The sequence below is a fragment of the Sitophilus oryzae genome, unplaced genomic scaffold (genome assembly GCF_002938485.1).
Source record: "Sitophilus oryzae breed Bouriz unplaced genomic scaffold, Soryzae_2.0 scaffold_1396_pilon_pilon, whole genome shotgun sequence".
NCBI classification, from domain to species: domain Eukaryota; kingdom Metazoa; phylum Arthropoda; class Insecta; order Coleoptera; family Curculionidae; genus Sitophilus; species Sitophilus oryzae.
Genome location: NW_022146055.1, coordinates 41,103 through 65,989, shown reverse-complemented (window position 1 = coordinate 65,989; position 24,887 = coordinate 41,103). Strand labels below are relative to the sequence as shown.

Here is a 24,887-nt window from a genome sequence, read left to right as displayed (position 1 = left end):
TCATTTATTTTTTACTACCCGAAACAGCGTTACATCACACAAACCTCGTACTTGAATGTTTTATAGTCTCAATAACTGCACTAGCAAAAAACTAAAATACTTAAATATTATGACAAAACCACGATTTCAATATTATTTTAATGCGATCAACATGACGGCGCGGCGGCGTGAAAAGCATACTGACTCATCTCCTGATAATTTCTCATTTCTGCCGTTGAAGGGCTGCGGAAGGAATTTGTTGAAATCAACTGAAATGTACCAAGGCCTATAGTTACTATAGCTGTCGGCTATAGCTGAGTTATTCTGTGTTTTCTTGATAAGACGTTGTGGCTTTTAAGATTTTAGGGTGCATTGCTTTAACATCGTGGCTTTTATAATGTATATTTGACTTTTGTTTAGGCCAATGGGTATCGTAGCAGTTGCTGAAGATTCCGAGGACTGTTTCTCTAATCCTTGTCTCATAAACAATGGCGGGTGTGAAGAATACTGCGATTTGACAGTAAAGGGTGAAGTGGAATGTTCTTGTAGGGATGGTAGAATATTGGAAAATGGCCGTTGCAACAGTACAGACAGTACTAAATGTACTATAACTGAGGACAGGTAACATTATATTTACTGAGAACCTCTAAAGCAGGGTATTTAATTTTTTTTTGTAGTTTCCGGTGTTCTGATGGTAGCTGTGTGTTGTTCCACTTGACATGCGATGGAATATCTCACTGCGCAGATGGATCTGATGAAGAACCTGGTTATTGTGGCTATAGAACTTGTCCTTTGGGTTGGGTGAAGTGTCAAAACAAAAAATGCATTTCGGTGAGTGTAGCCTGCGATGGAGTTGATGATTGTGGCGACTCGTCTGATGAAATCAACTGTAACTGCTCAGAGGTCTCACATTTCAGGTAAATGAGTTTATAAGGATCTATAGTTTCTATAAGAGTTTTTTAACTTTATATATTTCGATTCCAAAAACATGCTTATGGGATTTATTTTTGCAAAAAATTGAACGTTTTATACCGGGTCGTGCATCGGCGTTGGAGACGTAGGAAATCCCATGCAAATTTTGAACTATCCAAATATTGGCTCCCCTATTGATTTTACAGCGAAGTCGTAAATGGGTTTATTCAAGGTCAGCGGTATGCTGAATACACATGTCAAATTTAAACAATTTTATTCGAGCCGTTTTTAACTAATTTAAGAAAAATGCATTTATTTTTAAATTAAATCTGAACAGGTAACAATGCAAAACCAGGCAAATGTCGACATACCTTAAGTTGTCAACCTATGATAGTTATGCGATCTATGCTACTATGTTATAGTACCTACAACTAGTGTGCCAGATATGCATTTTTGGAATTCAAAACTTGTTCAAATTAGACAAGAGACTAAAATTTAGGAAATATAATTTGACATTGACAAAATTATAAGTTGAATGGTTGACAGCTTAAGGTAGAAAGGGAGAGGGGGGGGGGGGTATTGATTTATGGAGCGCGTCAACAGCGAGGGTTTTTTAGCGCTCAATAATAAGCTTTATTTAATATGAGGTTATTTTAAATTATTTCAAGTTAGAAATTAAAGTATTTCGTTATGTTGATGCTGTCTAAGAATTCCATAACTTTATTAATCTTCGATATGTTAAAAGGCGCGAAAACATTCTGATAGGTAACAGCATTAAAGAATCTAGACCTATGGGAGGCAACAGGTAAGCATTAAAAAAGAATGTGTCTCACTGACATTAAGTTATTGCATAAGGTGCATTTCGGAGGGGGTTCATTTCCGATAATATATGATTTGGTAAGATATGAGTGTCCTGTGAAGGTTCTAACAACTTTACAGAAAGATCCGCGTTCAAGAGAATATATATTTTGATACAGACGAAGAAGTGGCATATGTGATTTAAGTTTATTAGTTCCCTTGAGGATGTCCCATTCTTTTGAAGTATACTGAAGAACACTTTTTTGTGGAAATTTCTGAAATCGACAACGGATGGAGTTCCTTCAATATTCTGTAAGAGCGTTGCATCGTTAGTAAGTTTGTCTGCTCGGTCAGATAGTATTAATGCTTCAATTGGTGGCATGCTCCGAATTTGGATAAGAGCCTGATAAATAGCTGTGAGTTCGGTTGTTAAAATGCCAGACAAATTAGGTAATCTGATTTTTTTATTAGCAACCGGGCTGTAAAAAGCACAGCCAACACCTTGGTTAGATTTCGAGCCATCTGTGTAAAAACAAATATAGTCACGATATGTTTGGTTTAAAATTTGTATTAGACTAGTTTTGTAAAGATATCTGGATGTTTCAGATTTTTTTAATTTACAAAGTTCCATATTAACTGAAATAGGATCCTTCAATGGAGGGGGCAGTGTGTCGGAAAAGGGGGATACAGGGATATTAGGAATGTTTTGTTGGGAAGAAAATAGGTGGTATCTTATATTAATGGGGCGTTGGTAGAATTTTAGACAATGAAGTTTCCCGAATACAATTCGGACCACCCCGTATATCTGTAATCCTTCTCACATAAATTATTATTTTCACGTCTTTCTTTTATGTAGATGCAAAAATGGCGAATGCATTCTGAAAAATCTGCGCTGCGATAATGATCCCGATTGCAAGGACAATTCTGACGAAATGGGGTGTCCTCCGATCAGTTGCACAAAAATACACGGTCCAGACTACATCCACTGTAATTTTACTACCAATTGCATACATAGGGATTGGGTTTGTGATGGCGAAGATGACTGCTGGGATAATTCCGACGAAAAAGGTACATTTTTACTTTTAAATTATTTTTCTTATAATCGTTTTTCATTTAATTATTTCAGATTGTCCAGTAATTCACAAAATGTGTGATTTAGCATATCAATGGCAGTGTGCTTCTGGAAAATGCATTAACACCACTTTGAGGTGTAATGGACAGGATGATTGTCAGGTAAATAATAATGTTATAGATACTGGGTCGGCATCTCTGGCCTTGAGTGCTGATTTTCGTATGTACGAAGCATATGGTCAATACGCTTAGCACAATAAGATTTACTGAATAAGAAAAGAAGAGCAAGTAGATGACAATCTGATAAATTATTATAAACATCAATAAAAAGAACTATTCTTGATATCTAAACGTTCTCCAACACAGTGTGAGTACATATCAATGTAAAATCTTTGACAAGGGATAGAGGGATTATTCTTGATATATTTAATTTTTCGACTGTAACTATTAATAATGTAACATCTATTCTTTTTAACATTAAATCTTTATCAATAGGATCAGATGAAATAATATTGAAATGTTGAGAATGTGTTGTCCAAGAATCCTTATATAACCTTTATCACCAACATCATTAATACATGTCTTTTAGAAAACACTTTTTCCGATCAGTGAAAAATAGCGTGTATAACTCCGTAGCCAAAGAATGCTGTTGTTTGTGCGGTTAGTGGATTGAGACCAATGAGTATTTTACTCTGGGTTACAAAAATATTGGAACATACTATGAACAATCAAATATGTAACTTTCTCGATTTTAACAATGTTTTGCCGCCAAATCAATCGGGTTTCCGTAAGGACTATAGCGGTACAATAACTGCCCTTTTAAGCATAATTGATGATATTATAAGAGCCTCTGATCAGGGCAAATCTTCTATATTAGTGCTTTTGGATTATTCCAAGGCATTTAATAGAATTAGTCACAAATTATTACTATCCATATAGAGCTTTGTAAGATTTTCGGAAAGTGCCATTCTACTTGTTGAAAGTTTTTATGTAATAAGGTGCAGTATGTGAAGACTTGTGAAATGAATAGTTGTGTTGTTCCTCAGAGGCCATTTTGGGACCACTATTCTTCACAATTTATAAAAGTAATGTAGCAAAACTCTATATAATGTTACAGCGCATTACTATGCAGACGACACTTAGCTTCTCTTTTCTTTTGATCCTGGTCGGAGGCTGAAATTTTAATAAATAATAATTTAGATATGTTGATGAAAAGCTCCGACTTCCATGGTCTGGCTATTAATACTCTTAAATCAAAAGTTATGATGTGTGGTAAGCAGCAAGAGAGAGAGAGAGAGAGAGAGTTTCGGAATTAAATAAAGTCAAAATAGCAGATAAGTTGAATTTCGCCCAATGCACTAGAAATTTGGGTCTATTTATTGATAGGAAATTTCGTTTCAAAGAGCATGTATGTCTGTGTTTAAAAAGGGTATACTTATCATTAAGGATAGAACTTAGGACCGAGAAAAAATCAAAAATCACAATCAACTGTACATACATACATACATACCGCCATTACTCGCTGACGAGTATTTGACACGCATCAGAAGATGGTCACGCAAGGCGTTTTCTTTCATGAGCTTTTCTGTGACTGAAAAGCCCGATACGTGACGTTATCTGTCTACCGCACTCCAGACATTCAAAAATCTCATTACTTTGTTGCCTCTTTACTTTTTGGTTGTCGCTCTTAACTGATTTTACAATTCTTCTCCATACCTTTCTATTATGAGCTGCCTCTTCCCACTCATTCTGTTTGTTAATTCCCTTTAAGTTTTCGTGGAGAATATCCTTGAACCTTTTGAGTTGTCCACCCGGCCTCCTCTTACCGTCTACAAGCTCACCGTAAAGCAGAGATTTTGGTATGCGGTTTTCTTGCATTCTGCACACGTGACCAGCCCATCTTAAGCGAGACTTTGTAATCATGACTTCAATACTCTCGCAGTTAGCTTTTTGAAGGACCGATACGTTTGAGACATGATGGAACCATTTTATTCTTAAAAGTTGTCTAAGATGTCTCTGTTGCAACTTGTTTAATGCGTTCATGTGTCGGCGGTACGGCACCCAGGTTTCGCTTCCATATAACATGGTGGGAATTATTATCGCTCGGTACACCGCAAGTTTCGTTTTTGTGCTCAAGTCATGATTGTAGAAAACCCTGTCTTTTAATTTCCAGAATGCTCTTGAGGCGCTGCTAATCCTGTGCTGAATTTCAGAGTGGATATTGGCCTTTTCCGAAATCAAACTGCCGAGGTAATTGAATTCCGCTACATATTCCAACAGCTCATCTCCGATTTTTATAGCATTGTTGTGATCTTCCGGGGGAGTGCACATGATTTTAGTTTTATCGATGTTCAGCTTAAGTCCCAAGGCCTCGTATGCCCATGTATATGTGTTCAACATTTCTTGCAATTGCTGTAACGTAATTGCAACTAGAGCACAGTCATCAGCGTATTGAAGTTCTGTGATGAATTTTGTACGTGTTTTTGCCCTGAGTCTTTTTATGTTGAACAGACCGCCGTCGTATCTGTATCTAATGCCCAAACCTCTCTCCTGCAGTTTGCTGTCCACTATAATGGAGAGCTCTGCCATGAATATATTGAATAGGAGAGGCGCTAAGACACATTCCTACCTAACGCCTGTGTTTGTTAGGAAGGGATCGCTCAGTGATCCATGATATGACACTCTTGATTTGTTGTTATGAAGGCTTTTACACACTGTAAGAAATTTGATGGGTACTCCGAACTTTTCCATAATTGCCCAAAGTGCATCTCTGTTCACAGAGTCGAAGACTTTTGTTCGATCGATGAAAAATGGGACTGTATGATGAGTTATAACTCAAGAAAGGGGGACACAATAGATCTCTAAGGTCGCAGAGATTAACCCCCCTCCCACTTATTCTAAATTCTTCTAGATCGATGTGCAACGTAAAGTTTAGACTGCTGCTCTTTTGCTTTTTCCTGTAGTTGCCGGATGGATAATATGGAATCGACGGTACCGCGGTTGGTGCGAAAACCCATTTGCGATTCTGGGACGATTTTTTCTATATGTGGGTGCAGGCGGTTTGACATAATTTTTGCAAGAATTTTTCCTCCGATAGCCAGTAGTGAAATTCCTCGGTAGTTTCCGCAGTCTGATGCACTTCCTTTGTTCTTAAATATATTCACTATATATATTATTATTAATTATATTCACTATATATATACAGGGTGATTCCTGTAAGTCGGTCATGCTTTCGAGGAATGATAGGGGACGTAGAAATATTAATTTTGATATAGCACACTATGGGTCGGAAATGCCTCTTACGCAAGATACAGGTTAAAGTTTTTGAAAAATTAAAGATATTCTTTAATAGTTTTTTAACAGTTGAAGGTATCGTTATAAAATTTCATTATAGGAATCTACCTAACAGAGACACTTTAAATGTAAAAAGAAGAGGTTTTAGTTTCAACCAGTGGCGTAGCTGTAATACGCATGGGGTATTTTTTTCAAATAAAAAATAGTACGCCACTGATAAAAATAAAAATTTCGGAGTTTTTCTATTTATTCGGTTTATTTCCAAGAAAAAATGTCTCTTGCAACTTTCTCCTATCTAACACCATTTTGTCACAATTTAAAAATAAATATTTTTTTAATGAGAATCTTAAATACAGCGAATTATTATAACTAGAGGGCAGAAACACATGTGCATCGTTAGCTCCCTTCATCTTGGGTAACTTTAGTACTTTTTACTTATAGCACTAAATACATTTTTAAAAAATTATAAATTTAAACTGGAATTTTTTTTATTGTTAATAACAAAATTCGTAGCATATTTAAGATTCTCATTAAAAAAATATTTATTTTTAAATTGTGACAAAATGGTGTTAGATAGAAAAAAGTTGCAAGAGACATTTTTTTCTTGGAAATAAACCGAGTAAATAAAAAAATTCCGAAATTTTTATTTTTATCAGTGACGTACTATTTTTTTTGAAAATATTAGCCGATGCGTATCACAGCTACGCCACTGGTTGAAACTAAAACCTCTTCTTTATACATTTAAAGTGTCTCTGTTAGGCAAACTCCTACAATAAAATTTTATAACGATACTTTCAACTGTTAAAAAAACTATTAAAGAATATCTTTAATTTTTCAAAAACTTCAACACCCGGTATCTTGCATAAGAGGCATTTCCGACCCATAGTGTACTATATCAAAATTAATATTTCGACGTCCCCTATCATTCCTCGAAAGCATGACCGACTTACAGGAATCACCCTATATATATATATATATATATATATATATATATATATATATATATATATATATATATATATATATATATATATATATATATATATATATATATATATATATATATATATATATATATATATATATATATATATATATATATATATATATATATATATATATTATTCTTAAATATATTCACTATATATTCGCGTTGCAAAAGTCCTGTGGTACCTCTCCGCTTTCCCATATGACATCAAAGAGAGCCTTAAGATGACCAATAAGTGCTTTACTTGCACACTTATAGATTTCCGCCGGAATCGCCAGCTGATTTGTTGTTTTTAAGCTGTTTTATGGAGTCCTTTATTTCCTGTTCTGTTATTGGAATGTCTAATACATCGAGGCTGTTATACTGAGGTATTATGTTGAGTGCTTCCATATTGGGTTTGTTTTCTTGGTTAAGGATATGGCTGGTAGTCTTGGTTAAGGATATGACAATCAACTGTACTGTCTCCTCAACGAACACCTCAGTAGATAGATAGAGATATGAAACTGAGAAACAACGGCGAATGCAGATTCTGTCGGAAAATAGGGAAACGCCAGAACACCTTATCACTGAGTGCGCCGAGACGACAACCGTTTGTGCCATAAACTCTGGTACTACACTCAATGGTTTTATTTCACAGGATCATATTAAGTGGATCGTCTCCGTATCTAACCTATAAGATAATCTTTAGAGAGGATGTTCATACGTTGAATTTAAGATTTAGGGGACTTATCTCTCTGCCACTGTACAAGACTGCTTTGTTTACGCGATATTTCACCTACCAGGTTTTTAAACTTTATAACTGATGTGTTCTACCGTGTCTGAAAGTCTTACAAAAACATAGCTTTAAAAGTAAACTTAAGAATATGCTAATGACTCTTCCCTCTTAGAAGATAATATACTGAATTTATTTTTCTTTTGTCACATGTTGTTCCCGTTCACGTACTACTAAGGACTCAATCGTTACTTGCACACTTATAGATTTCCGCCGGAATCGCGTCACAGCCAGCTGATTTGTTGTTTTTAAGCTGTTTTATGGAGTCCTTTATTTCCTGTTCTGTTATTGGAATGTCTAATACATCGAGGCTGTTATACTGAGGTATTATGTTGAGTGCTTCCATATTGGGTTTGTTTTCTTGGTTAAGGATATGGCTGGTAGTCTTGGTTAAGGATATGACAATCAACTGTACTGTCTCCTCAACGAACACCTCAGTAGATAGATAGAGATATGAAACTGAGAAACAACGGCGAATGCAGATTCTGTCGGAAAATAGGGAAACGCCAGAACACCTTATCACTGAGTGCGCCGAGACGACAACCGTTTGTGCCATAAACTCTGGTACTACACTCAATGGTTTTATTTCACAGGATCATATTAAGTGGATCGTCTCCGTATCTAACCTATAAGATAATCTTTAGAGAGGATGTTCATACGTTGAATTTAAGATTTAGGGGACTTATCTCTCTGCCACTGTACAAGACTGCTTTGTTTACGCGATATTTCACCTACCAGGTTTTTAAACTTTATAACTGATGTGTTCTACCGTGTCTGAAAGTCTTACAAAAACATAGCTTTAAAAGTAAACTTAAGAATATGCTAATGACTCTTCCCTCTTAGAAGATAATATACTGAATTATATGTACTGAATTTATTTTTCTTTTGTCACATGTTGTTCCCGTTCACGTACTACTAAGGACTCAATCGTTATCTGTGGGCTTGTGTTGTATTGTTTATTCTTTGATTGTTAATGTTTAAAACATTTAAGATATGTAATTAATTATTTAAATTTTAATAATTTAAAAAATGTCAATGTTTAAAAGTGTTTAAATATTTTATTGGGGCTGAACAAGATCAATTTTTATTGCTTTCAGCTTCTTTTTTGCAATTATGATCTGTAAAATGGTATTATCTTTTTTTTGTATTATTTTTTTTTAATTTTATTTCATTTTTCATATTGTTGAATTGCAAATAAAGTTATTATTATTATTATTTTTCCAAGCGCATGAAATCTAACGTCGGATTAAGTGGTTATACCATAAATACTTCGCATTTTTCGAGATCGCCAAAGTGATTCATTTCTAGACATGTAGACACTCGAAGAATTTGCTTGCCGATAGGGTATTTGAACACACGATAACACCCTTAACTAGTTTATTAAACGACTTAATACTCCAATACACTACAAAAGTCTTACAATAACGACTAATTATTAGTAATTTTTGATAACTTGATGATTCCACTTACGACTTTCGTAACAATTTCATCATTACAATCTATTTTTTATATAAACCGTATTTTTCAGGATGGAGTGGCATCTGACGAAGTTTCTTGCACTGTAACTTCATCCTGTAGTCCTCAGAGCTTTAGATGCGTCAGTGATGGTACATGCATACCGAAATCTTGGTACTGTAATGGAGTTAAAGACTGCGAGGATGAGAGTGATGAAATGTCTTGCCAAAATCTCTGCGGGTAGTTATTAGTTTGTCGACGCTGTACGTTTTGTGATATATTTTTACCGTAGATTCGACAAGTTTCAATGCAAAAACCAGGAAGAATGCATCCCAAAGTCTTGGGAATGTGATGGTAGGCCAGATTGTAAGGATCAATCAGATGAGACTGAACACTGTAAACAGACAGTGTGTGGTCCTCAAGAATACAGGTACTTTTAAAAAATAATATGATTTATATTTTATAACACATTTTTTATAGGTGTAATGCCACTGGTAGATGTATCCCTAATTCCTGGGTTTGTGATGGTGATATGGACTGTGTCAATGGACAAGACGAGAATCCTGATGAAGGTTGCCTAGGAAAAGTAGCTTGTACACCGCAACAATTTCAGTGTGGCAATGAATGCGTTAACATGGACTTCTACTGTGATGGGTATAAGGTAAATATAAAAAAATTATATTACCAATGATCTGAAAATGTAGTAAAATGCGTCGACTTCGTCAAAATTTTCCTGCTTTTCGCATTTTGTACTGAATTTCGAAATTTTTCAAAAAGTTTCTGTGATATATCGGGAACCGAAGTTTCTACGTAGCTGGACTGTCGTCCCTCACTCTTCTCTGTCTAACACTCAGGGCACTTCTGCCGCACTTCGCGATAGAATATTTAAATTTAGTTACAATAGGAATTTTCGACTCTGTATTTTTAGGATTGTCGTGATGGTTCAGACGAACCCGAACACTGCTATCGTCGGTGCGCCCCTGGGGAATTTCAGTGCTCTAACGGTAAATGTATTATTGAATTAGACAAATGCAATGGAAAAGATGATTGTGGTGACAACAGTGATGAAGAAAAATGCCATGTTAAAGAGTACTGTCAAGAGAAAGGTATACAAAATAATATATTTTGTTTCATTCTGTACAAATAAATGATTTTTGTTTGGTTTGGTTTGGTATTTAGGTTGGTTCCACTGTATTAATGGTGTTTGTATTAACGAAACACTTCTTTGCAATGGTGAAAACAACTGTGGAGACTTCTCAGATGAAGAAAAGTGCAATATAAACGAATGCTCTTCAGATCCATCTCCTTGTGCTCATATTTGTGAGGATAAACTGGTTGGGTATGAGTGCAAGTGTGAACCAGGATACAAGGTATACTTGTTGTTCAGTTAAATGTCACAAATGCCTACCTAATATAATATTTTTTCCTTACAGGTATCTAGCAAAGATCCTCATCGCTGCGATGACATCGACGAATGTTTGAACAGGCCATGCAGCCAGATCTGTAAGAATGTTCGAGGTTCATATCATTGCAGCTGTCATAAAAACTATATTTTGGATAATGGGGCATGCAAGGCGAATTCTACTGTCAAAACTACGATTTTACTTGCAAATAGGTATGAAATAAAAACCTTGTGTAACAAATTGTTTATTAATGGTGATATTTATTAAAATATTGTTTACAGGTACTACATAAGAGAATTAAACCTTAATGGATTCTCGAGAATGGTCGTTCATAACCTCACTAACGCCGTGGCCCTGGATTATGACTGGATCAGCCAATGTATTTACTGGTCAGATGTGACTCATTTGGGTAGTACCATCAGGCGTCTATGCGATTACAGAAACAACGATACTCAAATCGAAAATATCGAAATGATACATTCATCTACTGTACAAAATCCAGATAGTCTCGCTGTAGATTGGGTAGGAAGGAATCTGTATTGGTGCGACAAGTATGTATAGAAGAAACTATCTAAGTTATTTATAACTTTATTTCAACTACAGTTATAATAATAAGCATTTTTTAAGGGGATCAAAATCTATAGAAGTGTCAACTTTAGCTGGGAAGCACAAAAAAATCTTACACACTAAATATCTGGAACAACCTCGTGCCATAGCTCTTGATCCGATCAATAGGAACATGTTCTGGTCAGATTGGGGCGCTCAACCACATATAGGAAAGTCTGGAATGGATGGTTCTAATCGCAAAGTGATTGTCAGCAAAAACTTGGGATGGCCAAATGCCCTTACGGTCTCTTACGAAACTGGAGAAATATTTTGGGGGGATGCCAAAGAAGATTACATTGCTGTAGCAGATTTTGAAGGTATTACTACCGTATCATCGAAAAAAACGGCGTCCAGTTAGCTGGGAAATGACAATCAATGACATTTCTCATATAAATTTACATATAAAATGACAGCGATCTTCATTTCATAGCCATCGCATAAATATTGTACTTTTTACACAATTTTTATTTCTTATTTTGTCGTTTAGGAAATAATGTTAAAATAGTTGCAAGCAGACAGATAAATAAAGATCTCCAGCTACATCATGTATTCGCCATTGACGTTTGGGAAGATTTCGTCTATTGGACGGATTGGGAAACGAAAACCATAGAAAGATGTCACAAATATACCGGAGAACATTGTGAATCTTTGGTATCCGTAGTTCACAGACCTATGCAGATCAGAGTAGTGCATCCTTATCGACAACCGCAAGCAGAAAACCCATGCGAGACAGCGAACTGTTCCACCTTATGTTTGCTGTCGCCTGTAGAGCCTTACTATTCATGCGAATGTCCGGAAAATTACGTGTTGGGTAAAGATGGCAAGACCTGTGAAGCTAACTGTTCTTCGTCACACTTCGAGTGCAAAAACAGCTACAAATGTATACCTTTTTGGTGGAAATGCGATACTCAAGATGACTGTGGAGATGGGTCGGATGAACCACCTGACTGCAGGCCGTTTAAATGTATGCCTGGTCAGTACCAATGCCAGAATGGTCAATGTATCCATCCTGGAGACCTGTGCAATGGCGTTAACAACTGCGGTGACAATTCAGATGAGAAAGATTGTGAACATTACACCTGTTTGAACACCCAGTTTAGGTAAGACCACTAGCTTAAAACATACATTTATATTAACATACATTTTGTTAATTTAGATGTGAAGGCAATGCAACTCAGTCCCCCATGTGCATTCCCATTTCCATGCGTTGCAACAAGGTGAAGAATTGTCCCTTGGGAGAAGACGAACTGGACTGTCCTCCGGTTACCTGTTCAACAAACCAGTTCAAGTGCGACAACGATAAATGTATTCCTGCTGTGTGGGTGTGCGACAAAGATAACGATTGCGGCGACAATTCTGACGAACAGCAGGACTGTAAATCTAGAACTTGCACTTCGGAACATTTCAGGTGTAATTCTGGAAGGTAGGTTGTTGAACTACTCTACAACTTAATTTTTCTTTAACGTTTTTGAGTATTTTTTATAACTTGAAGAAATTATAAAAAATCCACATAATACAAGTTGAACTACTCCTCAGTTTCATAATAAAACTATACTTTAGATTATTTTAATATATGATGATATTAACTTATAAATATAAATAAGTGCAAGTATTATATCTAATAGCATATTTTGATCCAAGAAACACACCCATAAGGTACTTTTTGCCAAAAAATTGTTGAATATTTTACATTTATCTTGGATTTTTCCGGGGAATTTAAAAAAATTTAGCATCGGAGATAATTTTCCTTCAAGTTTAACTGTAAAAATGCTAAATCGCTGGACATAGCCTAAAAGAATTTGAACATGTTATCAATTATAATGTTATAATTAATATGCCATTGGCAATAGCAAAGAATATTATAGTTTTAAGAACTCTCGTGTGGAAGCTTTAGTGATTTGTCATACGGTGGCGCTTTTGAATATAATCGAAGCCTGAAAATGCTAATATTTTAAATTTTGAGGACTACGCGCGGCGATATTTCGTACGGTGTTGCCAAACATATTTTATTTCTTGATATTTAAAGAAATATGTATTGATTATATATTTCGTATATTCGATAGTACATGAGGCATCCTAAGGCTATGAAAAAAAAACGTAGCTATGAAAATAAAATTTTAGATTTTTAATTTTTTGTACCTTCTAATAAAATTACTTCTATTCCAATAAAAAAATTAACTAGTATGATTATGTGTTATCTGTGCTAGTATTAGGAAACTGGAGTAAATACGGAGAATATTAATTCGTTCTCTAAGATGAGCACTACTAAGTAATTTTTAAAATTCGACCCATAAGGGGTGTAATTAGATAAAGGGATGTAATTATACAAAAAAATCTGTACCTACTAGGAGTATGAACCTTTGCACAGATGTGGCGCATTTGAACATTGATAAGCGATTTTTGGAAATGTATAGCCTAAGGGTAGTGAAACTGGGGGGTGAAATTTTGTACAAAAAGTGTTAGTTCTAGGAGTATAAAATTTTGTACAGAGTTTCCTTAAGTGACGAAAGTGAGTACCTAGAAGCTAATTTTTGACATTCATCCCTTAGAAATAAGGGATGAAAATTTGTACAAAAGGTTAAAATCGGTTTTAGAAGTATGAATTTTGCAGACGTTCCTTATGTAACGTAATTTAGCATTAAGAAGCAATTTTTGGAAATTCGCCCTCTAAATGAGGGGTTGAACGTTCTGGAACAATAAATTCTGTTCAAGGAATATGAGAATTTGCACAGAGGTTCCTTATGTAGCGTAATTGAATAATTAGAGTGATTTTTGGAATTCATTCCTTAAGGGGGTAAAACTAGGGGTGAAAATATTTGTATAATTTTTTATGTAAAATCCGTTCTAGGACTAGGAGTATGAAATTCTGTTCAGAGGTCCCTTAAATGATGAAAGTGAGTACCTAGAAGCGAATTTTAGGCATGCATCCCCTTAAAAATAAGGGATGAAAATTTGTACAAAAATTTGTTAAAATCGGTTTTAGAAGTATGAATTTTGCAGACGTTCCTTATGTAACGTAATTTAGCACTAAGAAGCAATTTTTGGAAATTCGCCCTCTAAGGGTGTGAAATGAGGGGTTGAACGTTCTGGAACAATAAATTCTGTTCAAGGAATATGAGAATTTGCACAGAGGTTCCTTATGTAGCGTAATTGAATAATTAGAGTGATTTTTGGAATTCATTCCTTAAAGGGGTAAAACTAGGGGTGAAAATTTGTATAATTTTTTTATGTAAAATCCGTTCTAGGACTAGGAGTATGAAATTCTGTTCAGAGGTCCCTTAAATGATGAAAGTGAGTACCTAGAAGCGAATTTTAGGCATGCATCCCCTAAAAAATAAGGGATGAAAATTTGTACAAAAATTTGTTAAAATCGGTTGTAGAAGTATGAATTTTGCAGACGTTCCTTATGTAACGTAATTTAGCACTAAGAAGCAATTTTTGGAAATTCGCCCTCTAAGGGTGTGAAATGAAGGGTTGAACGTTCTGGAACAATAAATTCTGTTCAAGGAATATGATTATGATGTATATGATGATTTGCACAGAGGTTTATTATGTAGCGTAATTGAATAATTAGAGCGATTTTTGGAATTCATTCCTTAAGGGGTAAAACTAAGGGTAAAAATTTGTATAATTTTTATGTAAAATCCGTTCTAGGACTAGAGTATGCAATTTTGTACAGAGGTCCCTTAAGTGATGAAAGTGTGTACCCAGAAGAAAATTTTGGACATGTACCCCCTAAAAAATAAGCACTCCCTATAAAACAATTAAAATAAAAAATTTGTCTAAAAAATAAAAAAAAAGTTGGGGTGGGCCACTCTTATCACTTAGGGATATAAAAAATAGATAACACCCTAGGAATAGGTTGTGACCAAACCAAACCAAACCAGACCTACTGAATATACATATAAAATTTTATCAAAATCGGTTCTAGCCGTTTCGGAGATGGTAACAAAAAATTTAAAAAAAACAACCCCTATTAAAATATAGGGGATGATGGTGGAACGGTGAAAATTTAGGGTTATTTGTATTTATTAATGCCAACTATAAAAATAAAAACATTTTTTCTTTTCAAAAAATAAAAAATGAGGGTGGGCTACCCTTACCACATAAGGGTATAAAAAATAGATAACAACCTATTCTTAGACGTACTGAATATACATATAAAATTTTATCAAAATCGGTCAAAGCCGTTTCACGGATGGTAACAAAAAATTAAAAAAACAAACCCTATTAAAAAATAGGGGGATGATGGTAGAACGGTGAAAATTTTGGGTTCTTTGTATTTTTTAATGCAAAATAAAAAAATAAAAATAAATATTTTTTCAAAATATAAAAAAATGGGAATGGGCTACCCTTATCACTTAAGGGTATAAAAAATAGATAACAAATTATTTTCAGACCTACTCAATATACATAATAAAATTTCATCAAAATCGGCAAAACCGTTTCGGAAATGGTAACAAGAAACTTTAAAAAAACAACCCCTATTAAAAAATAGGGGATGATGGTAGAACGGTGAAAATTTAGAGTTGTTTGTATTTTTTAAGGCCAAATAAAAAATATTTTTTTTTCAAAACTAAAAATGAGGGAGGGTAGGCTACCCTCTCGGCTACCCTTATCACTTAAGGGTATAATAATAGATAACAACCTATTCTTAGACGTACTGAATATACATACATATAAAATTTTATCAAAATCGGTCAATCGGAGATGGTAACAAAAACTTAAAAAAAACAACCCCTATTAAAAAATAGGGGATGATGGTAGAACGGTGAAAATTTAGGGTTGTTTGTATTTTTTAATGCCAAATAAAAAAAAATTAAATTATTTTTTTTCAAAAATTAAAAATGGGGTGGGCTGCTGCCCTTACCACTTAAGGGTATAAAAATAGATAACAAACTATTTTCAGACCTACACAATATACATAATAAAATGTCATCAAAATCGGCCAAGCTGTTTCGGAGATGGTATCAAAAAAACAACCCCTATTAGAAAATAGGGGATGATGGTAGAACGGTGAAAATTTAGAGTTGTTTGTATTTTTAAGACCAAATAAAAAAAAATTATTTTTTCCAAAATAAAAAATGAGGGTGGGCTACCCTCTCGGCTACCTTATCACTTAAGGGTATAAGAATAGATAACAACCTATTCTTAGACGTACTGAATATACAAATAAAATTTTATCAAAATCGGTTAAGCCGTTTCGGAGATGGTAACAAAAAATCTTAAAAAACAACCCCTGTTAAAAAATAGGGGATGATGGTAGAACGGTGAAAATTTAGGGTTGTTTGTATTTTTTAATGACAAAAAAAAATTAAAATATTTTTTTTTTCAAAAAATAAAAAAAAATGGGGGTGGGCTACCCTTATCACTTAAGGGTATAAAAACAGATAACAACGTATTCTCAGACCTACTGAATATACATATAAAATTTCATCAAAATCGATCAAGCTGTTTCGGAGATGGTAACAAAAAAAAAAAAACATCCCCTATTAAAAAATAGGGGATGATGGTAGAACGGTGAAAACTTAGGGTTGTTTGTATTTTTTAATGCCAAAAAAAAATAAAAATATTTTTTTAAAAAAAAAAATGGGGGTGGGCTACCCTTATCACTTAGGGTATAAAAATATATAACAACCTGTTTTCAGACCTACTCAATATACTTATAAAATTTCATCAAAATCGGCTAAGCCGTTTCGGAGATGGCAACAAAAAAACAACCCCTATTAAAAATAGGGATGATAGCAGAACGGTGAAAATTTAGGGTTGTTTGTATTTCTTAATGCCAAATAAAAAATAAAAACATTTTTTTCTTTTCAAAAACTAAAAAAATAAGGGTGGGTTACCCTCTCGGCTACCCTTATCAGTTAAGGGTATAAAATAGATAACAACTTATTCTTAGACGTACTGAATATACATATAAAATTTTATCAAAATCGGTTAAGCCGTTTCGGAGATGGTAACAAAAATTAAAAAAACAACCCCTATTAAAAAATAGGGGATGAAAGTAGAACGGTGAAAATTTAGTGTTGTTTGTATTTTTAATGCCAAATAAAAAAAAATTAAAATATTGTTTTTTACAAAATAAAAAATGGGGGTGGACTACCCTTATCATTTAAGGGTATAAAAAATATATAACTACCTATTCTCAGACCTACTGAATATACATATAAAATTTCATCAAAATCGGTTAAGCCGTTTCGGAGGAGTACGGTAACGAAAACTGTAACACGGGAATTATATAAGATAATATTATATGTAAACTGGCGGAGTGCGGAGAACGGAAAGACTGATTATAGCAATAGATAAAATTTAAAACTATAATTTAAAACTATTCAAGAAAGTACACACAAAACAAGGCAACGCCGCGCGTCTATTCGTTCAATTCCGAGCAAAATAGCGAGGCTCCACGAAGTTGGGGCCTCGCTCGCCAAAGCGAGGCCCCATCGACAGGTCAGATTTTGAGGCCAGACGAGACTTCTAGGGTATTAAGATATTCTTTGGCAATAGTCATTTTGTAATTTTACTATCTCTAAATTTTCTTGTGCAGATCATTTCAAAGTTTTAAATCGTGTAATTTTACTACAGTATGTCCCTGGATTGTCTTTACAAGAGGAAACACTTTTTTATTATTAACTTTTTAATATTCTTCATAAAAGTTTTTGCTTGTCTAAGTGGCTACGCCTAAAAATCAAAACGCATTTCTATACCTTGTCAAATATCAGAAAAAAAGTAAAATCTAAATCTTCAATTTTGGTTTTTTTTCGAATATCTCCGGAACTACTCGGAACTAACATTATGAACATTTGAATTTGATTTGAAATTTTGTAGATTCGTCAGTCTTTACTGAGCTTATTTTATGTTATTTATTCTACTCCATCATATTTTTACACGTTTGGAATAAAATTTGAACGGCACTGATAAACTGGAATTTAAGTCGACCATTCTAGGACCCCGTCGCAGTCGTTCTAAGATTTTTGATATGCTCCTTTCTTAATCTTTTAATTCAAAGTCCTATAGGTAGTTTTCTAGATCTCAATGGTGGAGGTTGGAGGTCGAATTTGAATTACCGTGTATTAGATTAATTATAAAGATTAGTACATTTAAACTACTCCATAATTCTCTTTTATTTATTTTAAAGATGTATCCCTTTGTCTTGGAAATGTGATGGCGACCCAGACTGTGGCGAAGGTGAAGACGAACCGCCTACTTGTAGCGAATCAGAGTACCACACTTGCGAGCCTAGCTATTTCAAATGTAATAATAACAAGTGCATCCCTGGTAGGTGGAGATGCGACTTCGATCAGGATTGTGGTGACGGGTCAGATGAGATCAATTGCGTTCCTAGAGATTGTTCCGAGTCTGAATTCAGGTGAGCTAATACATATTGACATTTGAACTAAACCACTATTATATTTCTATTTTATGTATTTTAGATGTGGAAATGGCAAATGTATTCGCGGAAATATGAAATGCGATGGCGAATATCAATGTGACGATCAGTCAGATGAACTAAACTGTCCATCTGAATGTAAACAAAATGAATTCCAGTGCATGAGTGGTAAAAGATGTATTTTTATGGGCTTCAAGTAAGAAACGTCGTTTATTTGATGGATATTATGTTTTATTTTTTCATATTTTTTAGGTGCGATCAAGAGTTGGATTGTCCAGATGGTTCAGATGAAGCTGACTGTCCTCTGCCTTGCCCTAAAGGCAAATTCAAATGTCAAAGCGGCGGCTGCATCAACAAATTCTGGCGTTGTGATGGACAGGAAGACTGTCCTGACGGCTCAGACGAGGCAAACTGCACCGCGCATGCCTGTCCCGAAAATAGATTCAAGTAAGCGACATATGGAGTGGTCAGAATTAAAATGGATCAATTCCAATTTTCTACTATTTTATGATAATCGTCCTTATACGGTTATAGAATATTGTATTATCCAGTAGAGAAATGATTCAAGTCATACTTTTCGCATTAAGCAGCTATAGCCTGTTTATCCAACTTGTTTTATTGGAATTAAGTAACATTAAAAAACCTTAACTCTCATTTTCTCCACAATTACCTTTTAGGACTTGAATGATTTCACTTCTGGACGCCTCAGTAATACTTCAATCGGCTATGAAAATAATTATACAAATACTTCCTAAAATACCAAAGTCGCAGCCATTAAGACGTCAAATCAATTAGTACATTTGAACTACTCGTCATTTCAGATGTAACAACTCGAAATGCGTTCCCATCAACGCCCTCTGTGATGGAGAAGACCAATGCGGAGACGACAGTGACGAAGACAGAGATACCTGCAAGAAACAGGGAGTTTGCCCTAGAGATCAATTCGAGTGCGCTAACAAACGCTGCGTCGCCAAGCAGGTAATGTGCGATAGTAGGAATGACTGCGAGGATAACAGCGACGAGATAGAATGCGAAACTTCGGCGTGCAAGTGGAATACTTGCACTCATATCTGCGTAGAAGAGGTACGCTATGATCATATTAGAGAAATTGTAATTAAATTAACCTTTTCTTTATACAGAAGTCCAATCAGACCCACTGTAAATGTGCCAAAGGTTACAGACTGACAACTGGCGGAGTATGTCAAGCAGAAGGACAATTGGCTGAGTTAGTTTTAGCTGTTGAAGCGGATTTGATGTTCATGTCACCTTACAAAATCGGACTGCAATTGAACAAACCAAAGGAAACTCTAGTTAGAGCTCCAGGTTATAAGGTATTCTATTTTATATGTTTCGTTTATTTTAGTATTCTTAAGTAGTGAAAGGAGACTCGGCTTATTTTTATAATTGAATACCTTCTATTTTTTTAATGCTTTTTAGAATTAAATAAATATATTTCAAATATTTCCGAATTCAAATAGTTTTGAGAATTGAATACATTTCGAATCTGCTATGTAGTGTACTAAACACATTGCCATTTAGAGATTCAACTTCTCGAGTGCTCTCAACTCTCGTTTTCAAATAGTCTGTTTCTGATTTGATCTTCTGTCTGTTTGATATTAAAAATTTTGATATATTGGCGAATTTGGCGATATTTGAGTGAAATAAACTGTTATTAAAAATTGTTATAAGCACACAAGTAAAGGCTTATAACAAATACTTTATCAATAAAACATATTTTGAATAAAACATTGGTTTAAGGTTGAATAGAGTGACAAAGGGTTAATTCTGAATTTATAGTATTTAAGAGACGCGATATCCCCAAAGCTGTTTACAGTAACACTAGAAGAAATCTTCCAACTAAGAAAGAAAGAAATCTGTCAACTAGACTGGACCAACAAAAGATTAAAAATAGATGGAGAATATCTTACCCATCTAAGATCCGCTGATGACAGTCCTAATTGTCAGTAGTCCTGAAGAACTACAAACACGAATTAACGAACTAAATACAGCCAGCAATGAAGTAGGTCTCAAAATGCATTTAGCACAATCTAAAGTAATAAAGTACAGTGAACTAGTAGACAGAAAAGACATTCTAATAAATAACACAAAACTGGAAATAGTAGAAGAATACATATGCTCGGGATCTCTACTACAAGAAATCAACCGAAGAATTAAGTTAACATGGATCGTAGTACTCATGGAAGACACTCAAATCATATTCAAATCTAGAATGCCAATTTATCTAAAGAAGAAAACATTCTACCAATGTGTACTACCAGTCATGGCCCATGCATGCGAAACCTGGACACTTAAAACGGAAAGTATATAGTGGAGTGAAATCACTGAGAAAAGTCGCTTCCTTCTCGAAAAAAAAATTTTTAGGTATAACCACATAAACTCGTTATGAAATGATCGGTTAGAGCTTTGTGCATGTGAAATGACTAATTACGACCTTTTTGGCGGGGTCGGAAATTTTTTATCCCGGAAAATGTCAAAAATCTGTCAAAAATGTATAACCATGTTTTTTTACCTTTCCTACGCGATAACTCCTAAATTAATCAACTTATTCACGTACTCTTTTTTTTAATCGATTGGGAACACATAGGCGGTGATAACTGAAGTTCCATAGTAAGGGTATTCTTTTTTGGAAAATGGATTAAACTTCAAACATTAACTTTATTGTATCATGGTTTTCGGTAAGCGAGAAACTTTTTTATTTGAAGGAATTTTTACATAGTATCTGCGTATGAAATGAAAAGATATTGAAAAAGTTTTTAAAAGTTGTTACAACCTTAATAGAAGGTTTGGTTTGGTTTGGTTTGGTTTTTTTTACAACCATAATAGAAGGTTGTAACAAGTTTTAAAAACTTTTTCAATATCTTTTCTTTATTTCATACGCAGATACTATGTAAAAATTCCTTCAAATAAACAAGTTTCTCGCTTACCGAAAACCATAGTAAATGCAGTAAACTTAGTAATAGACTAATAGTTTTATCGTTATTCTGATTTAAAGTTATCAATACCCGTGCGTGCGCTGTAGTTAGAGACACCGCGCTATACCGCTCGGCCTGCATCACATTGTACGGCGTGCTAGATGTGGCATTAATTTATGTTTTAGAGTAAATGTAGAAAATTCTTTTAGTAAGTAAAAGAAGTAAGATTTATGATTACTTTAAAGAAAGTAATTCTTTAAAGTAATTATTTAATATCTTAGCAGCACATATATCTAGGTGTCGATTTAATATAACATATTTTTGTAATATTTTTTATGAAAACATGATTACATTATTTTTATTACATAATAAGGACATATCTTGAAGTTTGCATAGGATTGAAACTCTTTTAGTAAACTACGAATTTCTTCTTTTAATATATATGTAGGTGTTATCATTTGTGTTTTCTGCTTTTGCTCTTTATACCACTTACATAAAGATTTAAACAAAAGCCTAAAAAGAGCATCGGCAACTAAAGTTAGTCCTCGACTAGCCCTGAAATATAATTTTTTTATCCTACATCATTTTACAAGTATTTTTGACGTAATTATCTGTTTCCGTAAAAATGGAAAAAAAGGCCTCCATCTCCAAGAATATACTCAATACTGATAAAAAACGCCAGATTAAGGTACATTCCGCCTAGCATATATGTTAATTTCCCATGTAATAATTTAGGATTATTCTGTAATATTTCGCGAGCTTTTGAATAAATGACCAAGTGTGCTGTTATATAAATATTTTGTTTTAAAGTTTGAGCTAATAAATCTACTAATCTCACCATCGAAGTATATATGGTATCACATTCGGTAGGTGGATTGTTTATAAATGGCAAGTATAATATTTTGGAAACAAAAATTTCGTTGTCAACTAAAGTGTTGTTAAAATCAGCCCAGTTTAAAAAAGTTACTTTACTTGCCATGCTAGATTCTTTTTTAGATTTTTCTCTTCTTCGAATCTTTTTTTTAGATACTTTTCTATCCGACGTTATAGATTTTAATGAAGGATGTTAGGCTAGATAATATTTATTTGATCTCTAACTATAACAAAGTATTGTTAAAAAGCCTAATAAACAAGGGACATTGTTAAAATTGAATTAACTTAAGCCTAAAAACCAATAATACTTACATTATATGACTACAGTTGAATAAAAATATATGCATAGGTATGTATATCGCATTTAATATTAAATAAATATTTACTAAAAGTAAGTATACTTTCAATTACAATGCGTAAAACTTGCTATTTATAACACAAAAACTATAATTATTTAAAAAAAGCACCCAAGAAAACAGCACATTTTTTTCACAAACAATAAAAGCGGGGAAAAATGCTTATCTGAGTCAGTGAAAAATTCTTCCAATGTATAGTATGCTTTCTTAATTAAAAATGTTGTTAATTTAGCCTTGATTTGTTTGGGATTATTTATATAAACAAACGTTGTGGTATTTAGCATCATATGTAAATAAATCGTCATATCCAGAAAGCTTTCCGTACAAAATAAAGTATATAAAGTCGGATTCTGACGACTCGTGTACTTGGCAAGTACGCCAATATTTGCGTACTTGGCAAGTATACTATTTTTGTAAACAACATTTTTTTGACGCTCACGCTATGCGGCGAGTGACAAATAATTGCACGAGGAACCACTCACACCATCATGGCAAGTATCTATCAAATGTTTGTACAAGTACACGAGTCGTCAGAGTCGGCCTTAATAAAAATAAACTTTAATAAATAATAATAGAAATGTACGATTTTTGATGGTCATAAACGGTTATAAACTTTAATAAATACTTAGACATCTTGCTTTTTTCCGCAGCATTTATGATAGTTTTTAGGTCTCGTATAGTAGGATTTTTAATAAAAAACTTATCATTATCGTTTATAGTTTTTCTGCAAATTAAACAGTCCATAACTAAATAATTTATAACGTACAGAATTTACTAAATTTCAAACTGCACGTAATTTACTAAATTACTAAAATTGCACTAAATTTCACAATGCACATAATCAGAAATAGGCTTACGGAACTTCGCGTCCGCCGTGCCACTAAATAAAGTCGAGTCTCGGGGCGGTTATACAGGGTGTCCCAGAAATAAGTGTAAATATTTTAACTGGTAGTATAATTCAATCCCAGAAACACGCCTATGAAGTTTTTTTAGAGAAGTTTACTATCCAGGGTTATTCCCAGATATTTCACTTCCTGTGATGGCAGTATTTCCTTTCCATCTAGATGGATTCTTTTCAAGTTTTTCAAACTTCGCTTTCTGGTGAACGGCACTACTGCGGTTTTATCTGAGTTAATACTCAGCCCGAGTCCTGCACCATCTCTCAGCGATGCGGAGTCCTCTTTGGATAATATCACACAGGGTGCCTTCATGTTTCCCCCGTGCAATGATGACTATGTCATCTGCGTACCCTATGCAGTGTATTGTGAGTTGCTTTGAGATGGATGACTATCTGGAAACTGAAGTAAATATAAATAAAGATTTAGAGATCTTAAGCCAACTTGCCAAAGGTCACAATTTGGCACTGAATAGTTCTAAATGTTACATTTTACTTTTTGGAAGCAGCAACAAAATTAATTTCTTGGAAAACAATCTTAATATAATAATAGACAATGGAAAGCTAACTTTTGTTAATGGTTAAAAATTTGGGATTACTTTTGGATGTGGAACTTAGATTTAAGGAGCACTTGAAAAAACTATTACAACGAGCATACCTTGCTTTAAAGCTATTATACAACAACAAACATATTCTAAATGTATACCAAAAGAAAAATCTTTGTGAATCGCTTGTAATGTCTCACTTTAACTATGGCGATTTTATTTATGGTTTTTGTCTGGATCTAGAGAGTAGGTTGCGCATTCAAAAGGTGCAAAATGCCTGTGTTCGTTTTATTTTTAATATAAGAAAGTTTGATCATGTGACTCTCTTTTTTAAAGAACTTAATTGGCTAAAAATGGACTCGCGTAGAACTTTACACTTGTGTACATTTGTTGTGAAAATAATTAGCAACCCCGCTGCTCCCCTATCTATTAAAGAGCGTTTAATTTTCAGACGTGACATACACGAAGTTAATATTAGGAATGGAGGTGAGTTGACGATGCCTCATCATCGGACAGCCATTTTTCGGCGCGGGTTTTCATATAATGCCGTTAAGGGGTATAACTCGTTACCAACAGAATTGTTGAATTTGGGTGAGAATGCGTTTAAGCATAAA

At 34.1% G+C, this 24,887-nt stretch overlaps 1 protein-coding gene across 1 annotated transcript in view; it reads left to right on the top strand.

Annotated features, from left to right (window-relative positions):
- Positions 1–24,887, top strand: part of LOC115875792 (prolow-density lipoprotein receptor-related protein 1) — an 84,001-nt gene extending 59,114 nt beyond the window's left edge. Inside the window, exons 41-60 of the mRNA XM_030891293.1 lie at positions 400–600; positions 657–896; positions 2,546–2,757; positions 2,816–2,922; positions 9,343–9,509; positions 9,562–9,699; positions 9,750–9,930; positions 10,198–10,375; positions 10,449–10,639; positions 10,703–10,884; positions 10,954–11,223; positions 11,300–11,595; positions 11,766–12,378; positions 12,435–12,701; positions 18,420–18,650; positions 18,715–18,867; positions 18,924–19,118; positions 19,493–19,754; positions 19,811–20,002; positions 24,725–24,887. Coding sequence (XP_030747153.1) covers positions 400–600; positions 657–896; positions 2,546–2,757; positions 2,816–2,922; positions 9,343–9,509; positions 9,562–9,699; positions 9,750–9,930; positions 10,198–10,375; positions 10,449–10,639; positions 10,703–10,884; positions 10,954–11,223; positions 11,300–11,595; positions 11,766–12,378; positions 12,435–12,701; positions 18,420–18,650; positions 18,715–18,867; positions 18,924–19,118; positions 19,493–19,754; positions 19,811–20,002; positions 24,725–24,730 — 4,282 coding nt within the window. The 3' untranslated portion in view covers positions 24,731–24,887. The remainder of the gene's footprint in view (positions 1–399; positions 601–656; positions 897–2,545; positions 2,758–2,815; positions 2,923–9,342; positions 9,510–9,561; positions 9,700–9,749; positions 9,931–10,197; positions 10,376–10,448; positions 10,640–10,702; positions 10,885–10,953; positions 11,224–11,299; positions 11,596–11,765; positions 12,379–12,434; positions 12,702–18,419; positions 18,651–18,714; positions 18,868–18,923; positions 19,119–19,492; positions 19,755–19,810; positions 20,003–24,724) is intronic.